At 40.1% G+C, this 15,737-nt stretch overlaps 1 protein-coding gene across 5 annotated transcripts in view; it reads left to right on the top strand.

Moving 5' to 3' along the window:
- Positions 1 to 15,737, top strand: part of ESRRG (estrogen-related receptor gamma) — a 535,542-nt gene that overhangs the window by 375,113 nt on the left and 144,692 nt on the right. For all 5 annotated transcript variants that reach the window (XM_012726909.1, XM_004685433.2, XM_012726908.1 and 2 more), the window contains one exon: positions 15,069 to 15,185. In XM_012726909.1, coding sequence (XP_012582363.1) covers positions 15,069 to 15,185 — 117 coding nt within the window. The remainder of the gene's footprint in view (positions 1 to 15,068; positions 15,186 to 15,737) is intronic.

Raw genomic sequence — 15,737 nt, 5'->3', positions numbered from 1 at the left:
TAACCCGCTGCGCCACCAGGGAGGGCCATTTTTAACTTTTTTTTATTGTGGCAAAAGACACGCTAGCCCTTGTCAAGTGTGAGTGCATCAGTGTTACCCATATGAGTGCTGTTGTGAAGGAGTTCTCAAGAACTTTCTCATCCTGTAAAATTGTGACTCTATACCATTTAAACAGTAGCACCCCATTTCTCCCTCTCCCTAGGCCTGGCACCCATCAGGACCTTTTGCTTTCTTTGAGTCTAACAATTTTAATACCTTCCAAAAGTTTATCATTTAGTCTTTGTGTATGTGTGTGCTTGGCTCATTTCACTTGGCAGAATGTCCTCACGTTATGTCTGGCATTGCATATGTCAGGATTTCCTTCATTTTTAGGGTTGAAAAATATTACATTATAGGTGTAGACTGTACTTTCTTTGTCCGCTCATCCATCAATCGACATTTTTCACATTTAGCAATTGTGAGTAACAATTGCGATGAACACTGGTGTACAAACATCTCTTCGAGATTCTGTTTTCAATTTTGGGGATACATACCCAGGTGTTAAATTGTTAGAGCATAGGATGATTCTCTTTTTAATTTTTTGAGGGCCGTCCACCCTGTTTCCATAATGGCTGCCCCAGTTTACATTGGCTTCAATGCTGCACAAGGACTCCCCACTTCACTGCATCCTCTCCAGCACTTCTTAGATTTTTTTTCCTAATAAGTGTTAGATACTGTTTGATTATTTTTGAGGAGTTACAGATACTCCCCAAATTGAAAGTTCTCATCTTCCTCTGAAGACTTAAAATAAGTAATTACACATGTGAATAATGTAAGTAGTTGTTTTCACATCTCATATTTAATATGTTGTCTATATATCAGGAATAGATGAATTTTTTGATTTGTCGTAACAATAACAGTGACTAAGGGGCGGCTCCATGGTGGCAAAGGGGGTAAGTTTCAGTACGAGGAAGCTACATGCAGCCACTATACCACGAGTTCCATCCCCAGCCAAGGAGCTGACCCACAGGGCACAGCAGACCTCTCCTGTCTCACTCACTGCCACTCTCAGCAGCGTATCTCAGGAGACCTGCCTGTTCTGCCCCCTGCTCTGTCTTTAGCAAATTTTCTCACCCGTCACTGCACATCTCTGGTCTATAGCCCTCTTGTATGCATAAATAAATAAAATACAATCTTAAAAAAATAATGACTATGTTAGTTTTTATAGCATGCTGCACTTTGTTCTAAATGCTTTACATTAATTGTGTTATTTATTTCTTCCATTAGTATTATTGCACTACTTCTTATTTCTTGACGGAGAACTTGGTGCAGAGAAGTAATTACTTAAACATAATTGGATCCAACAGTCTGACCCCAGAACTTGTTCTCTTTACTCTCTCTCTCCTTTTTTTAAAGATTTATTTATTTGTGCATAAGAACTGGGGTACAGGCCAGAGGTGCAGGGGTGGTGAGAGGATTCACCAGAGACAAAGTGGGGAGCAGAACAGGCAGATGGCCGAAGTACACTGCTGAGGGGGAGCAGCAGATGGGTCAGAAGAGGTCTGCCACGCCATGTGGAGCCCTTGGGGGCTGGCGGGGATCGAACTCATGCGGAAGTGGCTTTAGCTTCTTAGTGCTGTTCTTTAACCCGCTGCGTCACCAGGAAGGGCCTCTCTTTACTTTCTTATTAACCCGCCTTGCATATACATTCTAAAATATTTTAGACTTGAATAATTGTACACAGAAATTTTCTTGAGAGGTTTTAGTCCATGGGTAAAATTTTCCACCAGGTTGTTAAAATGCAGTAAAAATGGGAATTCAGAACATTCCTAAAGTTATGATTAGATGTTATTAAAGGTTTTGAAAAGGGAGACAGTCAGAAGAAAGTCTTAAAAAGATCTATATTTTTGAAAATGCTTTTTCAGAAATCCCCTAAATATGAAGACCGAGAGTTCCACACTTGAATTCTACCATATCAGTTTTCTGTCTCTGTCACCTGCATTCTTATCTGCTGATCCTCATTTCACCATTCAAGATTTTTACTTGTTAGTCTTAGATTGATCCTAAAAATGTACCTCCACACCCACCACCGATAACACTTCCCTAATTCTTCTTGATTTCAGGAGGAAAGAGGCTTATTTTTCCTCCTGTTTTGGAGGATGACTGTCCACTTACATAAACTCTGTGACCACAGCACAGGGCAGCTCAGAGTCGACTTTTTTTTTCTTATGAGGCTACCTAGACAGAAGGAGAAAAACAAATGTGTGCTTATATGAATTGATCTGTATTTTCAAGGAAAAAAAAAGTTCTAGTCATTGAGATTGAATGTTGTTTTATTTTGGTTTGAACCAACTCCAGCTCAAAGAAACAACAACCATGTTTTTTTGTTTTTTTTTTTTGTTTTGTTTTTTTTGTTTTTAATAAAGGCATGACTGAATAATCCTAGAAAGAAAAGAAGGGAATTTCCTACCAGGAAATCTTGAAATCTTGATGTAGAATTTAGTGCTTGAAGTCTGAATGAGCCTTTGAGTAGCTCTGAAAGTATACCCCAAATCTACCTTCAGATAGCTATTGTTGCAGTGTGAAGTTTCACTGGAGGAAGATCAGAGGGGCCAGTTCAGAAGGTACCTTCTGGGCCAGATTATGTTCTTGATTATGCTGGGTTTTTTGTTTGTTTGTTTGTTTTGTTTTGTTTTGTTTTTAAAGAAAACCTTAGGTTTTCTAACCATGACCACCTTTTCCCAATTACCCCCTTTGTTTCTGGAATACTTGTCCCCAAGGGTCTTCAGACTGTTTTCTATGAATACCGACTTCCAAAGCTGTAGATAGTTAAAGCAAAAGCCCTCCCTAACTCTTCTGAGATGGCACTGTTTCATTAAGATTTCTTATTTTAAATATATTTTCGTAACTTGAAAGAAGCTACTTTCCAAGATTTTGAGCCAGAAAGGAGATACTAGGTAATAGATGGAGGGTATTGATTTTATTTCTGTAGCCAGGACGATGTTTATTATTTAGACCAGAGATTGGCAAACTCAAAGGTGAGTGGAAATGAAGATGGGAAGCTAGTTCTCGGAAGATCGTGTTGCTAATATAACTTTGATTGGAACATCCTGCCCCCCCATTTGTGTATTCTCCTAGACCATCATCAGACAGAAGCCCTCCTCACCACCTCTGCCCCTAGGTTTTCCTTTCTATGTTCTTTTTATACATTTCCCACCTGAGGATGTGCAGGCGCTTGTCTGCGACACTACACAGCAGATAACTGAGGGACACAGATTTGATTTCTGAAGCCTTCATGCATCAGCTACATTAGAGTGCAGCTATTTTCCTCTGGGTTTTCCCTATCCGGCTAGCAACTCTGTGTGACTTCTCTGACCCTAGGGAGTAGTTAGCTGTTACTCTTTTGTGAATGTTTGTTGCCTCCTGCATCTCATAACGTGCCTGCTGATTTGACAGGCCCCAGAGCCACTGTACTTTCTGCTTCTACACACAGGCAGGGAGAGTCCTCAGTCCAGTACCTCCTTCATTCCCTGCAGAAGACCTGGGCTCCTCTAGAGTCATCTTCAATCTCTTCCTGGCCCCAGCCCTTCCTGAGCATGGTTAAAATACTATAATTATTGTCGATCATCAATGGAGCTCTGTGTCAGGGGCTCTGCTCATCACTTCATTTCCACAGGGTGGTTCTCAGTGAGGATCTATTCCCACTGAGAATAGTTTATTTTTAAAGTTGTTTATGGAAGTAATATGGGTCACACCACTATGTTTTAAAAGCACAGATCTACACCCCTACAAATGTAGTCCTCACTCCTTGACCTCCCACCAGTGCCCTAGTAACCTTCCACAGTAGTCCATTGATCGCCTATGCAATTTCCATATCATTCATAAGGAAAGCAACCTCACAGTTAATGGTTGTCTCCCCATATCATAGAAAATGGTAGAACTGACACTTGAACTCACTTCGACTCCAGCATCTAACCTTGTAATCACTGTTCTCCTGCCTTCCACAGTTTAAATCTGGGTCCATTTCCATTTCTTGTATAGGGCAGGGTTTCCCCAACATCTGTGCCAACTTTGGAGGACAGAGATAGACACATGTTGTGTATATGTAGAGCTTTTCTTTTTTTTTTTTTTTTTAAATTGTCATTGAAGAGACATCAACTTATAGCATTATATAGATTTCAGGTGTGCAACATTATATCAACATCTGCATGTATTACCTTATGATCCCTACCGACGGTTCCACTTCTGTCCACCACCACACCATGAACTCCACATGAATTTGATCTTGAAGGAGGAATCTAGTACCAACATTAGATTTTGAATGCTTTGATAGCATCTAAGAGTAAAAGACCTTACAGACAGTGTAGGAAAGGATGTACTTTCTGTTACTCATTAGGGCCCAAGGAAACCTCAAGATTGGCATGAAATCAAATTTCTATTTTAGATTCCATTGCTCTGACCACATAGCCCATGATTTAGATGCCTCCACACTTGTCAAATGTACATACTAGAATGTTTGTAACTGCCACAATAAAAGAGGTAAAGACAGTAGATTTATTAGACTTAATCATCATTTTTTTTCATTAAGGTTATTTTGATAATGATCTTTTTTGGTTGTTGACTGACTTAAGCAAAAGCGCGGCAAACTCAGCAAAGTTGTTTATGATTTTGGAAGTTGGTGTTGGTACTAAATAAAGCAAATTTGGGGATTAGGGCTAACTCAGGTCACACACCTTTCTCATGGCAGCGGTATTCTTGGGGCCTCTTAAAAAGACCTGTGGGTAAAGTCCCATGGGGACTTAAAAACTGAGCAGAGTAGCTCAATAGTGTGTGAGCTCTGAGAAGATGTCATCACATCAAAGCTAAAAATGGTAAATCAACCTACCTGGGATGAGAGATATTTGTCATCTCCATTTTCATCAACGAGTGTATGTTTATTGCACATTTATTCCCTTGTACATACATTTCACAACACACTCTCCTTTTTCTTTGTCAAGAACAATGGCATTATTTTGGGATCGTCAAAATGCATTGTGGACAGCCTGCCACCTGTTGCTTTGGTGACATGGTCTGTTTGGTTTCTGTGGGATTAAACTGGCCACAGACCACAGGGGGACAGAAACAAGCTGAGGGATTTCTTTAGGAGGTGTTGAGAGATTCCATTCTCTGAAGGCAACCCTAGCCTCTGTCACAGCTGCCCTTGTACCATAAGTCTGACAACAGCCAAAGACAATGCCAAGAGCCACCCTTCACCTGCCACTCCCAGGCATCAGCATTTCCTCTCCAACCAGCAGAGTAGCAATAGCAACAAGGGCAGCCTCACAAAGCACCCGCTCAGTGGATAAGAATTTCATTTTTGTTTCTGCTCTAAATGACACTCGAATAATTACTCGTAAGAGTGCAATCAGACTGCATTACATCACTGTCATGAATAGACATTGAATCTAGACCACCTAGGTTTAAATACTGGCCTTGGAACTTAGAAGATATGCAATTCTGGTTATGTAAGCTCTTCTCTCAGTGCTTTGATTTTCTTATCTGCAAAATGGGGGTTTGTATAGGTTGTGTCTACCATTGAGGTGCTTATTATAGACACAGAAGTGTAAGTTGCATTGGGTGCATTTAAGGAGTGTTGACTGCATGTAGGATTTTGAGGCATTGCTTTTTTTTTTTTCTGTGATTAATTAACATGTGTTCATGTAAAGAGGGTCAGTGTTCACAGGGAAGTCAGCAAATATACATGCTGGGTCTAGTCCAAACTGAATCCAGACTAATAGCCTACAGATCTGTGGTGCTTTGTGTCAAAGGATGTATTACAGGTAGATTGCTATAAGTATAATTTGTTAATGTGAGGATTTTTTAGAAGTTAATAATTTGATAAAGTTAATTTAATAAACATTAAAATGAGGGCATGAGGCATAGAATCCCAGAAAATCAAAACTGTAGATACACAGTGTTTCTGCAGGTCATGGGCTTGAGCAGACAGTCTGTCAGGCAAAGGGGGCTCCCAGATGGGCATGTCCCTGCTCTCAAGGAATATACAGCTGGGACAGAGGTGGCAGTTTGGTAGACACATGTAGTAAAGTAGGTTAATTGCTAAGAGAAGGACTCACCTGAAGTTGAGTGTGAGATGAAATACTTGTAACCCAGAGGGCCCTTCTTTCAGTCGGGGGGGAGACAAGGCGGGGGTCTTGGGAGAAGAAATGATAGAAGCAGCACAGGAAGAGGATCAGCACGAAAGACAAGGCTGCTTTCTAGGCACATGGAGTCACCAGTCTGGGTGTCAGGTGGGAGGTTGGTCTTGGGATAGGGGGAGAAATTGACCTGGGACGGTGGCCCAAGATCTTGAGGATCTTGGTAGATGCTTCACCTCTAGGTATAGTCACACCTGCTGATGGGTAGTGGATGAGCTGTGTAATGACAAAAAGCAACGACACTATGGTCGATGCCTGAAAATTCAGTTCTTAGAGAAATTTAGAAATGCCGCTCCCTGTACTTTCTTTCCTGTAAAATACAGCATTCACACTGGTGTGTGTGTGTGTGGGGAGGGTTGGAAAACAAAACCCTTTTTTTGGGCTTCTCTGAGGGAACAGTGTGTTCATTTTCCTATCCTTGCATAAATCTCAGGAAGGTTTTTTAATAATATTCTCAAACTTCAGATTTAGGGCTCGGAATCAAAGTATTTAATAATTGATAGAATCTTGCATGTTTCTCTACTTTCCTCTCAGAAGGCAGAACAGGATTATATATGATTTTAACACCTATATTTCATGTCACTCTTACAATGTGATAAAGCTGGTAGGATTATTCCTCTTTTGTACTTCAGTAACTAGTTCAAATTCAAACGGCTAACAAATGGCAGAGCTGTGGTTTGAACCCAGGGCTGCCATTCCCTTTCCTCCCTTTCCTCTCCTCACTCACTTATTCTTCCTCAGAGGTTTTTTTCTAAATCATATGTCAGGCATATGCTAAGTGTGCGAATGCCATGGGCATGCCAGAATTTTCCCACCTTTCTCTTTAAGATGAACTCCTTCTTTATTTGCTTATTTCTTTTCTTTTTAAGATTTATTCACTTATGCATACAGAACTGGAGTACAGACCAGAGGTATGGGGGTGTGAGAGGAGTCACCAGAGACAGAGTGGGGAACAGAACAGGCAGATCTACTGAAATATACTTCTGAGGGGAGCAGCGGGTCAGGAGAGTTCTGCCACTCCATGTGGGTCAGCTCCCTGGCCGGGGATGGAACTATTGAACTCAGGCTGTGATAGCTTCATAGTGCTGTGCTTTAACCTGTTGCTCCCAAAGGGAGTGCCCTATTTATTTTCTTAAGTCGTTAATTTTTGGATGGTATTTGAATTCCCACTCAGTGTAGTCCTGTCGTTCTCACCTGCCACAGCACCTGTGCCTCAACACCTCAGTCCCTTGTGCTCTCCCTCCCCTGTTTTGCCTGCCCGCCCCCTTGCCTCCTGGACAGCTTGGATATCTTTCAGCTAGAAAGTCTTGTCTTTTTCCTGATCCTTTGTTCAGTTTCTTTGTATTCCATTTATAAGTGAAACAATCTTTAGGATGAACTATGTTAATGATGAACTAGTTGGGGTATTAAAGTAATAGAAGAATGTTTTTAAATTTGGGGGCATCTGAGGTCAGATATGTCTTGTTTAATATGGAAGCGAGATCATTTCCCCTGTCTTTACAACACAGTGGTCCTGCTAATTTGTTTTTCACGCAGCACGAGGCGGGTGGCCTTGAGAGTGTAACCCACGCACCCATCTTGGTCTCCAGCCCTGAGACATGGCTCAGGGTTGACAAACCTGTCACTGGTAGCGTTTTTCCCCAGCTTCTCATTTGGGAGCCAGGCTTGAACTGGGAATATACCACACTATGACTCTCCTGGATGACAGTTGTGATCTTCAGAGTTTAATCTATGGAGCATTAAGGAATCAGATCTCAAAGGGCCCTTTCTATGCCTGCCTGTCACTTCATTTTTTAGACTACAGGGGCAGCAGAAAAGCAAAGAATATTCCCCTCTGCTGAAGCCCATGTATGAAATTGCATGGAGAGGAGTAAACAGTGCCAGTCACGCTGTTGTGTGAGGCGCTCCTCCCCCAACCCCATGCCAGTCACCACAATGGTATCCCTTCAGAGCTACCCTTTTGGGATATTCAGGGGAGCCTCTTTTATAGCCTGAGTCAGGTTCCCCAGATATTTTCAGTGATAACATGTCTGTGATTTAAATTGTAGCCCTGGACAGAATCATTTGGATCTTGTCTTGTGATAAAGAGGGCAGTCAAATGTTGGAGAATACAAATTAAGGCAAAATTTAATCCTCTAGACTCTCCCCTTTTAGATGGAAAGTGACTCAGTTGTAGTCTGAAAGGAAACCACAGAAACTATTTGAGCAATCCTGTGGGAACTTATGTAGTGTCTCTGGGTCACTTACTTGGAAGTCTAATTGTGGATGTGTTCATTGGGGAATAATTATAGCACTATTAATTTGTATTTGCTTTGACCATTTTTTAAAAAGATGTATTTATTTATTCATACAGAACTGGGGTACAGGCCAGAGATGTGGAGGGTGAGAGGATTCACCAGGGACAGAGTGGGGATCAGAACAGACAGATCGACGAGGTACACTGCTGAGGGGAGCAGGCAGCGGGCAGGTCAGGAGAGGTCTGCCATGCCATGTGGATTTTCTCCAGGGTAGGCAGTGATCGAACTCATACAGAAGTGGCTTAAGCTTCTTAGTGCTGTGCTTTAACCCACTGCGCCACCAGGGAGGGCCCAAATTATGACCATTTTTTATACAGAAATACAGTAAGTTCTTATTTCACATTTTAGAATCCCAGTTATATAAATGGTAGTATTTTTTTTTATTAAAAAGTTTATTTTTATATCATTTTTCACATTTTTTTTTTCATCTCAATTGTAATCCCCATGGGTTTCCCATCACCAAATCACCCCTGTGCCACCACCATAGTCCCGTGCATTTCCCTTCCTTCCCCCCCCCCCGTTTTTGATCCCATTCCCCACTCCACCCCCACAGAATGTCTCTGGTCTATGGTTGTTCATTATTTTTGTTATTTTCTCGCCTGGTCCATTATACTCCTGCTATGAGTGAAACCATCCAGTATTTTTCTTTCTCTTTCTGGCTTATCTCACTCAGCATGATCTTTTCCAGCTCCATCCAAGTTGCTGCAAAAGACATGTGTTTCTCTTTTTTGGTTGCTGAGTAATATTCCATTGTATATATGTACCACATCTTTCTAATCCAGTCATCTACTTTTGGGCATTTGGGCTGCTTCCATGTTTTTCCAATTGTAAATAAAGCAGCAATAAACATGGGGGTACAAGTATCTTTTTCAATCAGTGTTTTTGTGTCTTTTGGGTAGATACCTAGGAGTGGGATTGCTGGGTCATAGGGAAGCTCCATGTTTAGCAGTTTGAGGAACCTCCAAACAGTTTTCCATAGTGGTTGTACTAGTTTGCATTCCCACCAGCAATGCAGGAGAGTTCCTTTTTCTCCACATCCTCGCCAACATTTGTTGTTGCTAGTTGTTTGAAGATGTGCCATTCTCACTGGGGTGAGGTGGTATCTCATTGTGGTTTTAATTTGCATCTCCCTTATTACGAGTGATGTTGAACATTTTTTCATATGCCTGTTGGCCATCTGCATTTCCTCTTTGGAGAAGTGTCTTTTTAGCTCTACTGCCCTAAATGGTAGTATTTTTTAATTTCATATGAAATGCAGTGTAATTTCAGAAAGTAGCTAGAAACAAAGGAGCACTAGATACAAGACAGAAGAGAATTGAAAGGAGTCTTCTCTCACCAAGTGGAGAAACCTTTCCTACATACAGGAAACAGGATTCCTTTTCTTTCATTTTTTTTTTTTTATGGTTTGGGGCATTTAAAACAAAAATACCACAGATTATTGCCTGCATGTTCTCAATGCGCTATAAGTGTGTGTTGAGGCAAATCCCATTATTTTGAAATCACTTAATGTTGGGAAACAATTGGATAACCCTGTTTGGAGTGCCCCTTGGGTCATCTGAAGCCATTTGGTTCTGTTAATAAAATTAAAACAATTGGGGGAAATATACAGATGCTTTCCAGTTGGCTTTCCAATTATGATGTCTGTATGAGGAAAAAGGGGGGGGGGCGCCTAGGAAACACATAAAGCCAAATGCATCATTACTGGGTGTGAGGGGTATGAGTCGAGAGTAAAGATTTGACATATATTTTTATTTTGAGATGCCAGGCTAATTTACATCATTCAGCCCTTTCACTGCCAAACTGTAAAAGTCCATTAAGTGACTGAAAGGAATATACAAATTATCCACTGGCACTCCAGGCTGGAGCTTTACATACAACCTGTTATTCTGTCCGCCAGCTAGCTGCAAGATTCTATTAAGCAGTAAGTGAGAAAATTATATTGCCTGCAAACTAATTGTACAAAAGACTCTGAAATAAGTCATCAGAGCCCAGGACTTTCTGAAAAGCCGCCAGGAGATATTATAAATTGCTCTATCATTCTTGTCAGCCTGGTTTAAAAACCCAAAGCTTCCATGTTGATTTGGTTTCTGCAGCCGCAAAGCTTGCCTCCCCAGCTGTTGACAAAACTGGGAAAATTCCAGCCGAATCATCAGTAGCTGCCCAGTTCAGTCCCTAGTGCCATCTAACAAATGTGGCCCAGAAAATAGCAAGCTATAATCCAAGAAAACTCCGTGTCTGAAATGAGAATCCTAGACTGTGAACAATAACTTCTGCATCTTCCTAAGCGACTGTCCAGTGTTAACATTCCAGGTGCCCACAGTTGCTAGTGGAAATATTTTTGTCTAGTTTCTACTTTTTCGTGAATGGAAGGAAAACAAGTACCCCATAGAGATGATACTGTCTACTGGGATAATATCTCTGAGCCATTACCAAAATAGATGGGACAGTGTTACCCAGGTGCTTGGGGCAGCTCATTTTTAGGATAAAATGCTTTCTTTATCGAATAGAAAAAGCACCAGGGAAGGTCTTTCAAGGGCAGAATCTCTGTAGACTCTCACATAGATCAAAGGCTTTGTTGGGTGGGCAATCATAGCAAACAACAATGAACTAAGTAACTCAATGGGAGGGCTTGGAAATTAGAGACTTTCCTCCAGCAAATAAGTTCTTTAGATTGTTGTTGATTTGTTTTTCAAGATATAAACCAGTATTACTTGGGGAAATCAAGGTTATCATTTGTATATGTCAGAACAAGTTGACTGAAACACAGCATTTGGTTGAAGGATGCTTGATTCATCATAAACATTTTCTGTACACGTAAGTTACAAATATATAATTTAGAAGAATACAAGGGATCATTTGCTTTTCTGTCCTTTTGCAGTGATTTTTGTTTTGTTTTGTTTTGTTTTGTTTTAGTAAAAGTGCTTTTTCTTAGAGCTTTGGGAAGATTCCTTTACCCCAGTGTAGTCATTTCTATGTTGGTCACAGTATAATTCAATCACTTGCTCCTCTGAAGGGTTTATTGACTTGCTAAGCAGTATCTTTGCATGCATTTGTGTGCTATGCATTTCAATCTGAACCCAAACTATTGTACTGTACCCCAAGTTGTATTGTATTTGTTTGCATGTCTGGTCTTTGCGGTAAAGCTGAGGGCCTTGCACATGGTACAAAATTGCAGGCTTGTGATTCACTGAGGAGCAGCAGTGAATAAGATCAAGCTCTCCCCTCAAGATTTCATGTTAAGGCACTATGAACAATTTCTCTGACTTTACCTTTCTCTGTCATTGAAGAATGACATAGTGCAATGGTTAGACAGGAAGCTATAGTACTTCTTTATAGGAGATATGAAACTCTTATGTGACCACTTAACAGTTTCCCTTCTGGTTTTGGAAGAAATTTAAAAATCTTTACACATTTGTTCACAAAAGAGCAATTCATAGACTTAGTGACTATTACTGAATCAATCCCGTTTTCTTTAGTTCTGAGGGCTCCAATCCTGAGGGAATCTAGTTTGTAAATAATAATAACAAATGTTATAATGGGGGTGAGAGTTGAGTAACTGTTTGTGCAATCTATCTTTATTTTCCTTTTATTCTTACCTCTTCATATCAAGATGTGTTTTTATTTTGTTTAAAACCACAGTGTTTTGTTTTTCACACTTCCACTCCCTAATGACTGTGTATTTTTGTTTTTTCCCTTGATATGTCCCTATTTTGCCATGCTTTTCCATTTTTGTCAAAGCTACTTATCAATGATTTTTTTTTGGGGGGGGATAGCTTTACTGCTACTTTTCTGGGTGACTGTGGAATGGTTTTCCTTATGTTTTGAATTTTGCTTTCATTTCACTTGACTGTGGGTCTTCCTGCATTACTGCACCACAATTGATGTTTACAGGCATGACCTTGAGATAACAAAAAAAAAAATTGTTATTTTAAGTCTGTTATTTTACTTATATGCTACTTTTCTGTGGAAGATTTCTATAGTGCATAAAAAATGGTCGTTGCCTCCAGGATCTTACCATCTTTTGGATAATATGCCTGCAAAGAGGTATAACAAATATGGCACATCTGTATACAATGAGAGTCCCTAGAAAGATAGGAGAACCAAGAAACCATTTTCTGCTAGAATGATCTGAGAAATTTTCAGGAAAGATTTGAATGGAATTTGAGCCTGGGAAGTAATTTAAAGTGGAAAAGAGGGCCTAAGATAGATCATTCTCAGAGGGAAGTCTGAAGGACAAGCAAGAAATGAATAAATCAAATCGACTGCATCAGAAAGTTCATAGAAGGTAGTAATTGTAACATTGCTGGAAAAGTAAAGGAGAATTGGATGGGGGAGGACTTTCCTAGCCTAATATTTTATACTTAATTCACAAGGCCATAGGAATCTGTTGATTTTCTTTTTCAATCGGGCTGATGACATGATCACATGATCAAAGAGGTTGTAGGAAGAGGAAGATGGTCGAGGAATCATCCCAGAAGAGAGGGGACAGAACAGACCAGAATGGCAGTGGGTGTGCACTCACTCAAGTGTGCTTTTTGGAGGATGCAGATATAATTTTCAAAAAGGGAGAGAAATTAGTTTGAAAGGAAATATGATGACTATGAGGGGTCTGGGAGGGTGGGTCATCTACATATAAGTTTTCAGCACAATATCGGTGAGAACTAATGTCCATGCCTGGGTCCTGGGATGCAAACGGAGAGTGACTTCACACTGATGCCAGATGCCAGACACAAAGGGAAGAAACCCATTATATTTTTCTTTCTAACCAATCATCCTTCAGCTTTTAGAAAGCAAACACTGTATCTTTTTCATTAAGTATAGGGAGAACTATGCAAAAAGGGAAATTCTGGTAGTTGAATACTAATTAACTCCTAGAAAGTTACTAGCAACAGTCTCTTGAAGCAAAGTAAATTTTCAGTGAAAAAATGGTTCATCTGAAGTTCAGGTTCTAAGCCTTTCCTTCTTAGCCATCACCCAGCCAGTCTGGTTCGAGTTCTCCTTGGTCTCGGAGCAGCATAGCATCAGTGATATCTCCCAGGAAGGTGACGGTGTATGCTTCTGCTGATGCAATTAATATTACTCTTACTATTAATCTTTTATGTTAAAAGTAGCTGCTTTAATTTATAAAAGCCATGAATTAGAATGTTAATTTAGTCAAACAGTTTTGATAGGCTTATCCGAAGTTATAATGCACAGCCCCTTTTATTTTAAGTCATGCATACATAACCAATTTCAGTAGTTATAAGTGGTTAGGTATTACTTCCTGTTGAATTAGCAGTTGCTGAGTAGTTGAATCTGTACAATCCTGCAATCCACTAATGTGATATTTAATGAGGAGACATCAGTCTAGAGAAAGGTAGTCAATATAAATCAGTGTTTACAAAGTGTGATTAACTCTGAAATATTTCATCAATGTTGCGGTCCCAAGCAGACTCTATGCTAATTACTAGAATCTGCGTATGTTTCAGGGGACTTGGATGGACCCCAAGTATTGCAAACATGGAGCAGCAAAATTGCAATTAAGCTCGGACCGTCTCTGATGACAATTTATGCATTTGGTGTGATGACCTCCCCCTTCCCAAGAGGGCAATAAACAGAATGCATTTTCATTAAGATACTAATGCACTTAATCACCAGGGGGATGGGTTAGGAAGTAACGTAAGACCTTCAAGCAGGATGTGACAGAGCTGATAGGGGAGAGAGGTTTTATTTTAAAGGCAGCTTCTGTGCAAAACTGTAAGCAGTCCCAGAGCACAGCCCCCACACTGTCATTGACACTAATTGAAAAAAAATGTCAAACTAAAGTGTAGATTATTTCAAATAATTATTTCACTTATTTCAAATGTGTAGGTACTGACATAAGTGATGCAAATTTTAATATAAAAAAGAAGTCAATTTTGTAGTGGCTTTTTAAATGAACTTCCATGGAGCTTTAGTGTTTGGGGTTAATTTTGTCAGTAGTATAATGAACGCAGTGTGATGGTAATGATGGTGATGTTGACAACCATCCTCATCATCACCATCTTCATCAACAAACCAAGTGCTAGATTTAGAACAGCATTGTGATACTGGTGACTGTATAAGTGAGAACCATACAATTCAGGTCCTGCCCTCCAGAAGCTTCCCATGATATCCCAAATCCACCTCCTGATTGTTTTTTCAGTAAGGTGTATATAGTGCAGTGTCAAAAAGAGAGTAAGATGCATCTGAGCATTAGTAACAACAACAACAAATTCAGAATGGATGGTCGATAAAAGAATACAGAGTTTGACATTTGTGTTTTTCTTGAAATAATCTGCTTGGGGATTTCTTTTGGGTCCTGAGCTTCAGGAAGACTGAACTTGGCAAGGATTCCGAAGGCTTATTTCAAACTTAATCATCTGAAAATCTTTACCACATATCTTCTCATCGTTCATTGCATCTTTGTTGGTTATAGCCCCGCATCTTGCTCTGTCACAGGCAAACAACTCATGAACCCCTGTGGCTTTTTTTTTTTTGAGGGGATGAAGTAACAGAGTTTGTGTTGTCTTGAGGTTTCTAATATGTCCTCAGCCCTGCAAGTCTAACAGCTTCTTTTCTTACAACTCTTGTGTTTTAGGTAATATAGAATACAGCTGCCCAGCCACGAACGAATGTGAAATCACAAAGCGCAGACGTAAATCCTGCCAGGCTTGCCGCTTCATGAAGTGCTTAAAAGTAGGCATGCTGAAAGAAGGTAAGGCTGGGCTGCAGGTCTCTGTGTGTGTGTGTGTGTGTGTGTAATGATTAACATAATTTTTCTGACACCAGGAAAGGTTGGGGTACAAGTATGCACTCCAAATCTGACCACAGAATTTGCCTTCTTTACTTCTGAGACTTCCCGGCTAACTGCTTGACATCAGGAAGATGTCAAGATAGGGCAAGATAGGGCTCATCAGATGTGTAACTAAACCCTTGCAGTATGCTTGCAGGTCTGATTTTTCCAACTTTCAAAGTTGCAAAATCAAAGGATAAAGGACAACCAAGATGCTACTGTCACTTGGGGCTTGCTTTTCTTCTCTTTGAGTGGGTTACAGAGATGTTATTGCCCCATCTTTACTTGACAAATGGAAATCTTATATATATTTAAGGTGTATGTAAGATGTTTTGATATATGTATAAGCTGTGGAACAATAATCATAACCAAGCTAATTATTATATCTACCCCTTTAAGTAGTCATCATTTTTTAAAATTAATCTTAAGTTTAAAGCACTCCTATTATTTTATAATCTTTTTTTTTTTTTTTAA

This window comes from Condylura cristata, unplaced genomic scaffold (assembly GCF_000260355.1).
Source record: "Condylura cristata isolate star-nosed mole 26May11 unplaced genomic scaffold, ConCri1.0 scaffold00018, whole genome shotgun sequence".
NCBI lineage: Eukaryota > Metazoa > Chordata > Mammalia > Eulipotyphla > Talpidae > Condylura > Condylura cristata.
This window is presented reverse-complemented; position numbering and strand designations above follow the sequence as displayed.